The 15,302-nt window shown below is 40.4% G+C and overlaps 4 protein-coding genes across 4 annotated transcripts; 3 read left to right on the top strand and 1 right to left on the bottom strand.

The window, feature by feature from the left end:
- Positions 1-4,406: 4,406 nt before the first annotated feature.
- MONOS_5757 (uncharacterized protein) lies at positions 4,407-10,674 on the top strand (the record flags this gene model as incomplete). Its single annotated transcript, XM_067875934.1, has 2 exons — positions 4,407-4,652; positions 4,726-10,674. The coding sequence occupies 2 exons, from the start codon at positions 4,407-4,409 to the stop codon at positions 10,063-10,065; spliced, it is 5,586 nt and encodes a 1,861-aa protein (XP_067724671.1). The 3' UTR covers positions 10,066-10,674.
- Positions 10,675-11,026: 352 nt separating this feature from the next.
- On the bottom strand, positions 11,027-11,272 carry MONOS_5758 (putative Ubiquitin family; the record flags this gene model as incomplete). Its single annotated transcript, XM_067875935.1, has 1 exon — positions 11,027-11,272. The coding sequence occupies one exon, from the start codon at positions 11,270-11,272 to the stop codon at positions 11,027-11,029; it is 246 nt and encodes an 81-aa protein (XP_067724670.1).
- Positions 11,273-11,518: 246 nt separating this feature from the next.
- MONOS_5759 (Protein disulfide isomerase 5 B (PDI5B)) lies at positions 11,519-13,543 on the top strand. Its single transcript, XM_067875936.1, has 2 exons — positions 11,519-11,669; positions 11,900-13,543. Exons 1-2 carry the CDS (start codon positions 11,551-11,553, stop codon positions 13,302-13,304), a joined length of 1,524 nt encoding a protein of 507 aa, XP_067724669.1. The 5' UTR covers positions 11,519-11,550; the 3' UTR covers positions 13,305-13,543.
- Positions 13,544-13,671: 128 nt separating this feature from the next.
- On the top strand, positions 13,672-15,188 carry MONOS_5760 (Replication factor C subunit 2, RFC2). Its single transcript, XM_067875938.1, has 4 exons — positions 13,672-14,147; positions 14,211-14,292; positions 14,382-14,615; positions 14,760-15,188. Exons 1-4 carry the CDS (start codon positions 13,696-13,698, stop codon positions 15,057-15,059), a joined length of 1,068 nt encoding a protein of 355 aa, XP_067724668.1. The 5' UTR covers positions 13,672-13,695; the 3' UTR covers positions 15,060-15,188.
- The last annotated feature ends 114 nt before the right edge of the window (positions 15,189-15,302 follow it).

The following is a 15,302-nucleotide window of genomic DNA, read 5'->3' as shown; positions in this document are numbered from 1 at the left end:
TCTGAAAATTGTTAATTGCGTCATTATCTTAACAAAAATTGTGTTTGAGATTTTAAAGGTCATCAAATTCTGCTTGTGATGTGATTAGATTTTGACGTTGTTGTTTTCTTTTTTCTGCTTAAAATGGGTTTTTATTTTTAATAATAAAAATTATAAGTTTATTTCAAATTTTATTTACTTAAAAAAATTTATCATTTTTTTGTGGAAAAAACGATGCTGTCATTGTTCTAAACTTAAAAAACAAAATTATAAAAAAAGTTTTCATTTTCATGCACATGAATACAAATTTTTATGAAATAACTTTTTTTAAATACCATTTTTCAGAAAAATTTTTTCACAATGTATGATCATATTTTCCCTTTACTTTGAATAATTTGTCTCCACAAAAAAATTTCAATTTTAGTATGTTTATGCAAAATTTCAAGACAAACTTTGCAAACATAACACATTAAATTATTTTTATAACTTCACTTAAGAGCTTCAAATAGTATTATTATGGGTGCGTCTTGATCTTGTTCATTTAAAGTGCATCATATATTCGTTTGCAAATAGCAGCTAATTATGCATGGTTGTGTTGCTAGATCAGTGTAGATCACTTCAGATCGAGATCAGGACTCGGCAGCTGCTTCAGATCCGCATTCTGATCGAAGTTCTTCTCTCATAACCATCTTTTCAATTTCCCCTCAGCAATAACAACACGTTCATTTCCTCCAATGCTCTTCCTCAATATCTTCATTTCTTATTTTTGCCTCTTCAATGCATTTAGATGCCTGGAACAAGCACATTCATTCCAAAGAGGCAAAAAAGATAAATGACGGATTTATGAAAAGAATTGGCGAGAAATGACCATCCATTTCAGCTTTCTTGTCTTTCTTGTTTTCCACTTCACTCAGTGCTTTTAATATTCTGCTCTTCCTTTCATTCTTTTTGTCTATCGCTCTTCACTTCTCCAAAAGCAACAATAAGACAACCATGCATTCACTTTCTTTCTTTCTTTTCTTTCTTTTCATTTTGTTTCTCTCTTTTTCTCTTCATTTTATTGTTTGTCATCTCTTTCTTTTTTGTTTTCAGGTCTGCCGTTTTCCATTTGGGTGTGCACAAACAAGATCAACAGCGATCTTTGCAGGAGATCAGACAACGCCTTCCTTCAGAAGTGCTAAATGATCCACGTCAAAGAACCTCTTCATTTCGTCTTCCTGAAACATTCTCTCTCCAATTTTGACATCACACTCAGAAATAAAAGATATTCCAACAACAACAAACATCTGCATTCGAACATCTTACTCATTCAGCCAGCATCCAATCTTCTTCTAACCAGCTCACAAACTCTTCTTCTTCTTCTTCTCTTCTCTTCTTCTACCTCGTCTCTGGTCTTTCAGAATGACCTTCCACTTTCTCATCAGACTTCATCATCCATTCATTCACACATTCTTCCATCTGTTTCATCTGCTTCACTTCAACTTTTTCAACTGAATTGTGTGTTGACATCTTCATCTCATGCATTGCTTTAAAATAACAATGAACAACTTTCCCCTCCATTTTCTTCTTTTTCCTCTTCTTCTCTGCCACCATAACCAAAATACAACAGCCAACATTTCATCTTCATCGTCACACAAACACTTTCATCAGATCTTCCAAACATTTCATTTCCTGTTTCAAAGCATGCTCGTGTCAACATGTTTATCTTCAATGCTTCATCGTCTTCTTCATCCTGCAAATTTCCTTTTGATCTTCCACCATCAATTGCAGATACCCAAATGAAGATAGCATCCCACTTCCAAGAAATAGCTTCATTAGCATCATAAATCAAATTTCCAAACACCTTCAAAAGTGCAGGACAACATCCAACAATCTCAAAGCAAATCAGTTCAGTCTTGCCAAATTGAATCACAGGAAGAAACTTTTGACATCCTAATTACATGCCCAAACAAGTCTAAGATGCAAACCCATTTGGAGAATCCATTTGGCCTTATCTGATCAATCGATTGTGACTAATCCCAACAGTCTCGTTTCATTTATTCGGTTCCAGATATGCACCTTCAAACAAATCTTTCCATTCAGAAAATGACAAAATCACCTATTTTCTGCCCATTGGCCTTCAAGAACAATAAACAGCATTTCCTCCGTCACAGACTTCTGCCAAAACGTTATCTCAATCTTTCAGTGGTCTCTTTGCTTTGTCAAATGGTTTGCATATGTTTCTGAAAATTTTGGGTTTTTCTGGATTTTTTGTTTGGCTCTTTCTCAGAATCAATTCTCTTGAAGCATTCCTAAATTATTGTAACATTTGGCCAATCAAAACGTGCTAAGAGAACTGTCAAATGTCTCACACAGTAAAGTTAACCGATTTAACTTGCAAAATAAAGAATAACTGATATGTGCCTCGAGGTTAAATAGCTATCAATTGTAAAGGCTGTTGAAACAAAAGCAACTCCATTAATCCATTGCTTCCCAGAAAATTCAAAAAAAGATCGAATGATCTTGCCCCAACATCTGCCAATGCAGGTATGCAACAGAAATAATAAAGATAGATCCATTTTTTTGTTTGCATGTATTTTGCTGAACTTCGGTACATAATCAGTAATCTGTGTGGTTTGACATTGAATTCTGTTCCGAAGAAAACAGTAATTCCTGTTTCGCAACCCCTTGTCCAATTTTCGTTCCGATAAAATCAAATTTCAGCATTGTTGGAGTAATTGTTAAAATGCTGAATCAGTGTTTGATCTATATGAAATGTTACACACCAATAAACAAATAACGCTCATTTTGTGCATGATAAAACATAAATGGCTATTCTTGAACTTAAAGACACTTGTGCAAAATATAAACGTGAAACAATACTAAAGTTCGTGTAGCAATCACGTAATGATCGTTTCCCTGCAATTGCACAGCAAGATCCGATAGATTCGATATTCTCACATGAAATAGAAGTTTTCCAATGAAGTACAGAATTCTGTTTTGAATAAAAGCAATATTCAAGTTGCAGAATATATTTTTGCTGCAAAAGCAGTAAATTCATTAAATTCGACGATTGGTTTCCGTGCAATCACTACAAGAGCAAATTCGCAAGAAACAAATCTAAATTCCGCAAATTTCATGATCGAAGTCCACGCAAATACGAAGAATCCAATAGAACGCAAAAAGCAATATATCGCAATAACAAGCTCAATTGCATTCACGTTTCAATAGCAACATTGAAATACTTTATTTTTGCAAAAATGCTTTTCAGTGGCAAAAATTAAAAGATGTTCTTTGACATCTTGCTGCAAAAATATGCAACAGCAATTTATCGACGGTACCAGGATGCAAGCATGAGAACTTAAAAAAAATTTATCAAGACATCTTTGACTTGAAGTTCATTTTTCCCTTTTACTCTTGGGAATAATAAACTTTCAGATCTTGTAGCTGAATTAATGAATAGCCTACGTAAATGTTTTGAGTTTTCGACCGTATATCAATCCTGTAAACAAAATTCTCTCCAATATTATTGATCTGAGAAACTATATTTAATAACATTAATTGTTTTGTGAAAGTTGTTTTTGTTATCAACAGGATTTGAGTTGTCATCATACATGAGACTAAATTATGAGTGTTACGTTATTTGAGCATTTTATAAATATGCTCATTTTCATTCTTGTTGAAAAGTTATTATAAAAATTCATTATAATTGATAAAATAATGCTGTTTCAACTTCTACGGTTTGTATTCTTGCAGACAGCAATAAACAAAGTTCAAAACTTTTCATTATGAAAATTTATTTCATGTTGCATCAAAATACTTTAAGTTTTACAGTTTTTACTGTTAAAAAAGCATCCAATTCGTCAAATCTTTCATTGATTCTTGAACGAGAATATTGAAAATTTGTTTATCGTTTGAACGATAAAATTGAGAATTTTCGTAAAGTTTATTGAATTTCTTCTCCAAAACAAATTATTAACAATATTATTTGAAAAAGAGAATAAAGTCATTCTTTTCCAAATAACATTCCATAAAGGTTAATGTTTAAGTTCCTGGAGTAATTATCATAAACATTTAGGAAATATAAAAAATAAATTGATGGTGATCGAATTATCAATATCTTATTGTTCATTATAAGGAATAATAATGAGTTTTTAAAAACGATTTCCTTAGGCCCGTGGTGCAATGGATAGCATATCGGATTCCTAATCCGGGGGTTGTGGGTTCGAGTCCCGCCGGGCCTGACTGTTTTTTTTGATCAAATTATAAGAATTTGTGTAATTTTTGCTTCTCAACATATATTTTTTGGACATTATCTCCAATCATTAACATCGATTGAATGTGGCAAATTGGATCCAATAATCTTGATTGAAAAACAAATGTTTGGGAAAGTTTGATCATCTAGCAGTTTTGAAAAAGACGGTATATCTGAGAGATTTATTGGAATAATGTCCGAAGAAAATAAATCTATGAGTTCCATTAGTAGTGGACTCACGATTGATGTATCTCAAACGGATTCGTTTAGCAAAATGGATGAAGTCATTTTTTCATTTTTTTATCCTTTATATGAACAACCGAAACATCCAAGTGTTGCATGGGAAGGAGTTTGTTGGTTTATATGCTTGCTTCAAATGGTTACAATTAGCTTTTTCCGTATTGACTTGCCTTCTCAAAGAGTGAATTTTTTATCCTTTGTGTGCAAATGTTTCATTTAATATTGAATAATTGTAAATATTGCAAATGCATTTCATTTTACTGTTATTGTAGTTTATTGGATATCCTGATGGCACCTCACTCGGATTTCTTGCTGGCCAATATTTGCCATTTGTTGTGTATGGATGTTGTGGCTATTTTGCGCTTCAAATGGTATTTCTTGAAGTTGTGCAATTAATGTTTGGAAGAATTGCTTCATCACAACCATGGATTATCTCAGTTTTACGTTGGGTGAATAATTTTACACTTGATGTTTTATTAATTCCATTAATGACAAATTGCATAACATCTTTCGATTGCTTTGAAAGAGGAGGAGTGCAGTTATATCGCGCAACTGAAAAGCCATTTTTTAAGGATGGATTTGCGGTTAGTGGATTTGCTGTTGGGGTTGTAACAATTTGCTTGCTGTTGGGCCATGCATTCTTGATTCGAAGCATGATTTTTAATCATAACCCAAAACATGGAGGGCTGTGGTCTTCTCCTAGCGGAACCTGGCAATCGTTGGATTCATGTTTGATGGTTGGATGCGTATTTGCGATGCGCATGCTTTATGCTTGGCCATTTTGGCGTGGAGTAGTTACAGTTGGCACTTCTTTGGGGATGGTCGTGTATTTTGTGTGGAAACAGCCAATCTATAAGCTCAAAGGAAACGTTCTAAGAGCAAGTACATGGTGCATATTTGGATGTATGAGGTTGCTGGGAGAGATTGGATATGCCATTGAAGGAGCTGTTGGATTATGGATTGTGCCTCTTATTCTTCAGTTATTTGCATTAGTTGTCGGAATTGTGCTGAGTGCTGTTGTTCTTCCTCAGGTTGGTCGTGAAGTCAGAGAAAGAAGATATCTGTTAACAAACACAGGCAACCCGTTGATCGATACTCGATTGGAAAATGCTGCAAGTTCACTTCCACCGATGAACAAGCCTGAACGGATTGAGCCTTCTCTTCGCTTTCTTCAAGTCGACTCATACCGCTCGCTTGATCACTTGTCATTTGCAGACTTTGTGTACACACAAGGGCTGAAGACAAACAAGAACAATAGCGAGCTGTGCTTCTACTATGCTTCTTTCTTGCAGGCATATCGGAAGAACTACATGAAATCTCAATCTCTTTTGAAGAAGGCGCGTATGTCGTCTCCCGGGATCTTCTTGCGCTTTGTGCTGTTCTGCAAGTCGAAAGAAGGCAGCAGGAGCGAAGGCGGTGCAAACGACGGAGGGATGAATGAACTGAACTCTCTAACGTTCACAACACTGATGTCGAAGGCAATTTCTCACTACGAACTGGCGCTGGAAGCAATGAAGGACTTCTTCGAGACCGCCACGTCGATGCACCCAGACTACAGGGTGCTTCCGAACCTGCTGAATGAGATTGTGAAGAACGAGTACATTTCCCGCAAAAGCTACGAGGAGCTCATCGCGTCGCACGGGCAGAACACAACAGTGCTGCGGAACTACGCGCGGCTGCTGTTGGACATCTACCACGACGAAGATGCAGCAGAGATGATTCTGAACAGGGCTGACCAGATCGAAGAAACCACGTCCACATCGATGGGGCCGACAGTCACAGCAGGCGTTGACCCGTCGGGCGATTCAATGGGAATGAACGATGGGTTTGAGATGGATGCTGGCAAAAACAGCGGGAATGGAAGCAGCGGTGACAACAACGAAGGCTCAACAACCAACATTCGCAGTGAGAAAGACAGTGCTGTAAGCAGCAGGGTAGACGGAGATGGGGATGAGAAGGAAAGCGCTGTGCCAGATGGCGGTGCGTCTGAAATTCTGTCTTCGAGAGGAATGGGAGGAGATGGACTCGACAGATCATTTGGCGGACAGAAGGGGTTGGGAGGAGCAGATTCTCGGTCACATAAAACGATTGACACATCTGCTAAAAGAAACAAGAGGAAGAGGAAGAAGAAGAAGAAGAAGAAGGTTTTGCTAACGGAGCTCAGCACAAGCGGAACGACGAGTGGAGAAGACAACGTCAGCCAGACACTCATTACATGTCTTGTTGTTTCGCTGAACTTCTTTTCGATAACCGTTCTGATAATATCGCTAGTTGTGTATCTGGTTGTCTCATCGAACTACCAAAAGAACCTGGATACGCTGCGGCAGGTGTGCGATCTGTCGTACATCACTGCCAGAACATCGGTCATGACGTATTATTACACCGTCCACGACTTCGTGCACCATTTCCGGTATGTTGCACCAGCCGACGGGTGGGGGGCTTCGCTTGTGCCAGTCGACGAGCTGAAGCGCCGTCTGTCGAAGAACTCTGAGCGAATGACGTCGATGCTGTCGGATGTGTATGACATGACATCCAACTTGGAGCCGTGGGAGACGTCGGACATTGAAACATACACGTTCATATTCAAGCTGAAGAACGAGACGCAGCCTGACGGGTCGGTCATTGAAGTGATCGATGAGAAGAAGCAGATGCACTCTCCGTCGTCGATGCTCGAAGTGCTCGCCGCGCTGTCGCAGACGTCTCGGCAGCTTGCAGAGTCAACAATGACAGAGCGTCCTACTTTTCCTGACTATCTTCCGAACATTCAGTACATTCTGTTCAACACCCTTGTCCCTATTTTGGACGGGGCGAAGCGGGCAATCATGTCTTATTGGAACATAATGAACCAGGACTGCGACAACATCATTATTGCATTTGTGCTGATTCTTTGCCTCACAATTGTGCCTGTGACAACTACAATAGGCATAACATATATGAGATACACAAGAGTACTCAAAAATGAGAGACACGAAGCGTATCACGTGATGCTCGATGTTCCCAAAATGAAGATGCAAAATGTGATTCGGCGGCTTCTGAACAACGAAAACGGCGATGGAGACGACACTACTCTCATATCGCTGACAACTCAGAATCAGATGGGAGGCAAGCAGTTTACTGAAGACACGACAGATGGTGAAGGGCGGTGGACTGATGGAGGAAGCGGAGAGGAAGGCTCAGAGTCAAACACACGCGACGAGCCCTCTGAGAAGCACAAGATGATGATTATTGAAGAGTCTGTTCGCGAACTGCCAGGCGTGTCAGCTGCAAAAGCTGAGCTGTATTCTTCTTTCCCTCCTTTTGCCCCGATGGAATCCAATCAACAGGACAAGGAAATGCAGCAGAACAGCCAGAATTCTGGTGAGCCGATGATCCACATGAACGACAACGCTCCTTCGATATATCAACAAGAGAACAACTTGCTGTATCCAACAGGCTTGGACCCTGCAATGAGCCCGCAGATGTCGTTCAATCTTCCACTCCCCGATGCTTCAACCGGAATGGCTACAACACCCTCGAGCTTGGCAGAACCGCCAACCGGAGCAAAGCAGCCAGTTGCGATGAGAGCAGGCAACATAACTGGGCGAAGCGAGAAGAGTGGGGCGGACATGAATGTAGGGCAGCAGCAGCAATCAACGGATGCAGCTGGTCGTCTGTCTCCTCAACCACGGATGCACTCTCCTGTTGCAAACAAGGCTGTGAACTCTCTGATGTTCAACGAGCAGACTGGATCAACTCAGAATCCCATGCAGCACCTGAACAGCCAGACATATTCCGGAACAGTCCAGACGCTGACGTCTGTGCCTACGAACTTCACTCTGGACAGCTCGCTGGGCGGCCACATGCACAGTGGCACAGGGGTGTGGTCGTCTCAGGGGTCGACAGTGGGATACGAGCAAGGATCAATTCTAAGCCCGGCGGGAATGCTTTCTCCGTCCATGCGCTATTCTGTGTCTCCGAGGCCTGTATATCAGAATGTCGTGTCTCCGATTGCCCAGCCGATACTACCACAATATCTTGGTACAGCACAGCACCAGCCGACTGAAGAGATGCAGTCAATTAACAACGACTCACCGCACACTCAAGCAAAGCCTGAAATACATTTGGATCAGAGATCAGTGCCATATCTTAAGCCTCAAGTTGCTTATGACGACGACGAAGATGCCGAAAGAGACAAGCAGATTGGCCTGGTTAGAAATGCGATTGAAGATACCCAATGGGAAGAAGCACTTGAGAAAGATGTGGAGGCGCTGGATGCGGCCTACAAGCAGTTTCCATCGCCCATTCCAACAAGAATGTACTTCGATACATTCTTATCTGTGTCACTTGGTGTTGTTGCTGTCATTGTGCCTATCGTAATTGTAGTTGTCTGTGTGATTGGATACAAGCCAATCTCAGCAAACATCATTCTCTCTGGAATGCGTTCATCCATCCTGTTTCAGATCATGTACATGACAATGGCAATGATACAGCCAACAGCCGTGCTGAAGACTGATCAGAGCATCACGTTCCCGCGTTCGCTGAATCCTGTTCTCCACGACTCCTCTCATTGCTCCGCAGATCCAGAGGTGTATCGACGGCTGATGCTGGACCTCTCGCGCTATTTTGAGACGGTTCATATGGACTGCCACTTTGGAGACTCTATCTACACTGTGTCTAATGACTCCACTTACGACGACATTGTGGTGAAAAGAATGGAAAAAGAACTGAACAGAGAAAGTCTGCTGAAGAAGACCAAGTGCATTTTGGAAGAAGGCGAAGACTGCTCAGGAGTTGATCCAAAGCGGATGTACGGGATAGTTGGAGACATATACGGCTTCTCTTCTCTTCTATCGAGGCTGAGGGTTGGCGTTGAAAGGATTCAAAAGATGGACATTACGTCTATTAATGCATTGACAGCGGAGCCACGATTCATTTTGTCGGCCATGCGAGAAGATCTGAACAATGCAGTTGTCAAAATGACAAACTCTGTGCTGGAGGCAGGCAAACAAGAGGTTGAGCAGTCTAAAACGATTATGATTATTGTGATTGCTGTTATGTGTGTGATCTACCTCGTTTCTTTGTTTCTGAATTCGATGTCGTGGCTCAATCAAGTCGCTTTTATTCGCCATGTGTCTGCGAAGCTGATCGAACTGTTGCCGATTGATGAGAACGAGAAAGAAATAGAGATGATGCAGTCTATGATAACAGGATACAAGCCATTTGACAATGGACGAGATAGCATTTTGGATGCTGCCCAGCAGCTTCTCACTTCAATCAAGCACCACGAGCACCTGGACATCGTGTCCACTCTTTTCAAGCAGCTGGCAACGACGCTGGTGACTGTGTTTACTGAAGAAGAGAAAGAGATGGAGAAACGGGGCTATGCAGGCTTAGAGAAGCATAAACAAGAGCATATCCTCTTGAGGCAGAGGCTGACGCTGATTGGAGATCAGCTTCGGTCAAGCAACAAGCCTGCCATAGCTATCGGAAAACGAAGGCTGATTGCTCTCTTTGACACTCATTTTACGGACGAAGATCTTATTTTCGCAGAGACCATTCCTGAAAGCGAGAAGAACCACATCAAATCAGCGGATTTGGAAGATATTTCAGGTGGTGCTATGTATTACAAGTAATTTTATATGTAAATCTTATTCAGATATTCTATTTATTATTATCTGTTTATTTATCGATAATTCAAGTTCAATATATATGTTTGCTTAGTATGCTTTTTATTGAAGCTTCCATTTCACCAATTACAATTTACTCTGTATTTTTTTGCAATCTTTAATTATTAATTGTTTGTTGATTCATTACAATGAGTAATTTGGTTGCACATTTTACATGTATTCGTTATTTCAAAGTTTTCTTTCCAACGAGACGTTCGTAAAGAATTTTCTCGTTCGACGAATTGTTGAAAAGTTTGAATCTACAGCACTTTTCCAGTTAATGCTGCAGTTAATTTTAATCAGAGTAACTAATTTATATTCATTTCAAGCTTTATCCATTGTCCGTAAAACCTATAAATTTTCATATGCAGTTTTTGAAAATATTCTTAATTTCATTTAATTTTGGTTTTTATTTTTAAGTATTTTGTTGAATGATTATTCTTTCTTTCTTTTTTTTTTTAATATTTTATTCTTCCACAATGCTGATTCTCATTTTTTTTTTACAATATCTTTCTTTTTTGCTATCATTTCAAAAATTCATCTTTTGCTTCACAAAAACTAAATAACTTTCACTCAGTACTATTCTTTTTATTAAAAAACAAGTATTCATAAATGCAAAAAACTACCCAACCGTTTGCTTGCCTTTGCTATTTTGATAATAATTCAATTTTTTTTTTTGAAAAAAAAAAATGATTAGCATTATGAGGAAGGCAATGGCTTATTTGCAGCCAAAACAGCAAAAGAGCCAATTATTTCAAGCAACAGCCCAAACAGTCCACTCAAAAACTCTCACTCCCACCCAGCAGAGCGGAAACAACACAAATGGAATCACGAAAAAACAAAGGGAAAACAACACACACACATATCAACAACACAAAACAAAACGAAAGTTTTTTTGAAAAAAAAAGAGGCAATTTTGCGTTTTTTGTCAGTGTACCTTTCCATACATGAGCACAGCAGACCTGTTGGCGATGTTGTAGTCTGCAAGGCTGAACTCGTCCTCCAGACGAATCCCGCCCGACTCCAGCTGCTGGCCCTCCACGCATATCCCCTTTTGCGCGGCTATCTGCTCCTTCACAGCTCGAATCGATGTGGACGGTGTTGCTGCAATCTGCAGCATCTCCCCACCCCGGCACCGCACACGCAATTCGAACGTATCTGACGTGAATGACATGCTGTTCAAGCCAAGCAAGAGCCTTTCTTTCTTATGGGAACACAATAAGACAAAAAAATAGTGGTCCAGCCAGGCTTTGCCCGCCTCCCCAAGCACAATTGTTGATAAGCTTTGCGTTAGAAAAAGATTTATTCTTCTTTAAACGTTCAATGCTTTCTCGGTATTGGCAAAAACAAGCTCGCTTTCTTCCTTTTTTGTAATTTGTTTTGGAGAGCAAAAAGTGAAGGGCCAGATCGCTCACAGCAAAAATTTTTATTGATTGTTTGTGAATACACCAGATGTTGTGGGCAGTAGTTGCTTTGACATGGATGCAGATTGAGGGGAAAAGCAGCGTGGTGAAGCTGACAGACGAGACATTTCCGGATGCAGCGGAAAAAGGCCATATATTTGTGAAATTGTATTTTGCAGTTTTTTGATTTTGTATTTTGTGATGAGGGGCAGGGTGGGAGCTGCTTTCATGTTTTCATTTTTTCTTTGCGTGCTGAGAGAGCGTGACTTGTTGCATTTTTGACATTTTTGTTTTCGTTTGTGTTTCATTCATTCTTTTTGGTTTTCTTTTTCTCTGTGCCATTTGCCCGTGCTTGCGCGTTTTAATGTTCGCATCCGTGGATGCTGTGGGTTTTTTAGCTTCTCGCCGAGCTGCCACCACTGCGTGAAGCTGGCGCCGGTGTACGAGGATCTGGGGGTGTTTTTTGAGAAGTACAAGGACAACATGACGATTGCGGAGGTGGACTGCTCGCGGCAGGGGAAGACGTGCGACTTCCAGTCGATCGAGGGGTACCCGACGCTGAGGTACTACCCGGGGGGCGGGGCGGAGTGGGAGGAGTTCCAGGGAGAACGGTCGGTGGAAGGGCTGAAGGACTTTCTGCTGCCGAAGATAGGGATTGTGCGCCGGCCGAAGTTCTCGTTTGTGAAGACGCTGACGCCGGGGAACTTCGAGGCGGTGGTGATGAACCGGACGGAGAATGTGCTTGTGGCGTTCACGGCGCCTTGGTGCGCACACTGCAAGAAGCTGAAGCCGCAGCTGGAGATTGTGGGGCTTTCGTTCAAGCCGGGCGACAACGTGACGATAGCGTCGATCGATGCGAGCGCATACCGCGATTTTGTGGAGCCGTACGGCATTCCTGGATTCCCCACGATCAAGTTCTTCCCGGCTGTGCGGGAGCATGCAGTCGGCACACCCACAGCTGAGAAGGCAAAGAAGGAGGCAGATGCAAGCGCAACCACAAACACAAACACAAACACAAGTGAAGGGGAGAAGAAGGAGAAAGAAGAGAAACAAGAAGAAGAAGAAGAGGAGGAGGAGGATGATGACTATTACACAGCAATCACAAAGGAGGGAATGAGAATCATCACGTACAGAGGAGAGAAGGAGGCGGTGCCGCTGCTGCAGTTTGTGAACGAGCAGAGCGGGACATGGAGGGCTGTTGGAGGAGGGGTGGGGAGCAGCGCTGGGGTTGTGAGTGAGATGGCAGAGCCGCTGGTGGTGCTGTCGCATGCACTGACAAAAACGCCGCTGCCGATGACAGAAGAGGAGATTGAGAAGATGGAGGAGGAAGAGGAGGAGAAGGAAAAGGAGCTGGAAAGAGAAAAAGAAAGAGAAAGAGAAACGGAAAAAGAGAAAGAGGAGATGGAAGAGGCGAGCAAAGGAGAGGAGAAGAAAGACCCGATTGTGCCGCGAAAGAAGAATCTGAAGAAGAAGTATGGGGAAGAAGAAAGAGAAGAGAAAGGGGGAAAGAGGAAGGGGAAGAAGCTGGGGATGAAGAAGGCGCCGCCGAGTGTGGGTGAGGCGGTGCGGCAGGCGGAGGCAGCGGTGGATGCGCATGTGAAGTCGCGGTATGTGGCAGGGCAGTACAAGCGGTACATTGAGCGTGCAGCGAAGGAAGGGCTGGGGTATGTGGAGGCGGAGAAGGCGCGGCTGGAGACGATGCTCACGTCGGGGTCGTTCTCCGACAGGCAGAAGGGCGAGCTTGTTGTGAGGCGCAACATCCTTGCGCTGTTTCTTGTGATGCCTCTTTCGAGCGACTCGTAGAGACAGCTAATCTCGCTGTGCTGAGGTCTGCCTGGAGACTGCTGCACTCGGGCCTTTCTTTCTTGTGGCTGCTGTGATTGAGCTTGCTGCGGCTTGGCTGTCACATCCGTCTCTTTCTCTTTCTCTCCCTTTCTCTTTCTCTTTCTCTTTCCCTTCCTTCCACTTCATTTTTTTAAAGGATTTTTCTTGATTTTGTGTTTTTGCGTTAACTTATTATAAAAATGGAGTTTGAATCAAAATGCTTTTCATATTTGAAAAATAATAAATCGTTGATCTTTATGCTAATATGAATTGAGTTTAAACAACAAAATATTTTTTTGATAAAAAAAAATCATATTTTGAAAATAAATTCAAGGGATCAGATCTCATAATTTTTTGATATTTTTTAATCATGGCTCAAGAAGTTTGGCTTGAAAAGTACAGACCAAAAACTCTTGAAGATGTTGTTGGAAATCAAGCTGCTGTTGACAGATTACGAATCACAATTAAAGAAGGTTCAATTCCAAATATTATTTTATCTGGGCCACCCGGAATTGGAAAAACGAGTTGCGTTCTTTGCATAGCTCGGGCTCTTTTAGGTCCACAATACAAAGAAGCAGTTTACGAATTAAATGCATCTGATGAACGTGGAATTGACGTTGTGAGGAATAAAATAAAAACTTTTGCACAAAAAAAAGTAACACTCCCTCCAGGAAGTCAAAAAATTATCATTCTTGATGAAGTAGACAGCATGACAGATGGTGCTCAACAAGCACTCAGGAGAATTATGGAGTTGTACTCAGATACAACTCGATTTGCTCTTGCTTGCAACAATTCAGCCCAAGTTATTGAACCAATCCAAAGGTTTTTAGCATATTTCTTATTTTCTTATTTGAAAATATGTGCAAACAAAAAAATAATGAATAGTCGTTGTGCAATTTTGAGATTTACGCGACTTTCAGATAAAGATATTCTTAGAAAATTAGTTCAAATTGCAGAAGCAGAGAAGGTCTGAATTTAAGTAATTTACATTTGTTTTTTCATTTAAAAATTAATGTAATAATTTGTATATTATTACATTCTCCTTGTACACATTAGATTCCATACGACGAAGCTGGAATGGGTGCTTTGATTTTCACTGCTCAAGGTGACATGCGTCAAGCAATAAATAATCTACAGTCTACTTTCTATGGATTTGGACGTGTGGACACAGAATCTGTCTTTAAAGTCTGTGATCAACCACATCCAGAAATTGTTAGGCGGTTAGTTGAGTACTGTCTTACTGCGCAACTAAATAATGCACTTGAAATTGTTGATTATTTGAAGGGAAAGGTATGTTTATGAGTGAAGTTAAAAAGAAATAAAAACTAGATGTTTTCACTTTTTGCTTTTAATTTCATTTTATGAAAATATTACTCATTTTTTCCCTCTAAAACGTTTGGACAAAAAATGTGCATAATATTGAATATCATTTAGGGCTTTTCCGGGATGGACATTGTTGGAACTCTTTTTTATCTTATTCCACGCTTACCATTTCCAGAAGAAGAAATGAAGTTTTTACTATTGCGAGAAATTGGTCAAGCTCAATTGGTCCTTCTTGATGGGGCTGATGATATGGTCCAACTTAGTGGGTTAATTTCAAGAATGTGCCTTCTTTCAGTGAAAAATGGTTGGCTTTCTCTGTTTCCATCGCCTTCTAACAAAACACAAACGAAAGATAAAGAAGTGAAGCAAGAGATTGAAGAAAAAGGAAAAGAAGAAGAAAAGAAGGAATAAATAATTGAAGTCATATAACATGTTAGTAAGTTTATATTGAAACATTTTATTTTTACAAGACTTGTTTAATAGAGAATTCATTTTTAAGAATTATGATCAAAGATAACATAATATTTATATAAAATAATGCTTTTTTATTTTGTTTTTTTTGCTGGAATCTTGTATGCTTTTTCCTTATCAGATCGATCTATTGTCGTATCTACTCAAGCTCCATTTAGTTCAGTATCAATTGCATCTGAACTT

Source organism: Monocercomonoides exilis (genome assembly GCF_001643675.1).
Source record: "Monocercomonoides exilis strain PA203 chromosome Unknown scaffold32-1190040, whole genome shotgun sequence".
NCBI classification, from domain to species: domain Eukaryota; phylum Preaxostyla; order Oxymonadida; family Polymastigidae; genus Monocercomonoides; species Monocercomonoides exilis.
This window is presented reverse-complemented; position numbering and strand designations above follow the sequence as displayed.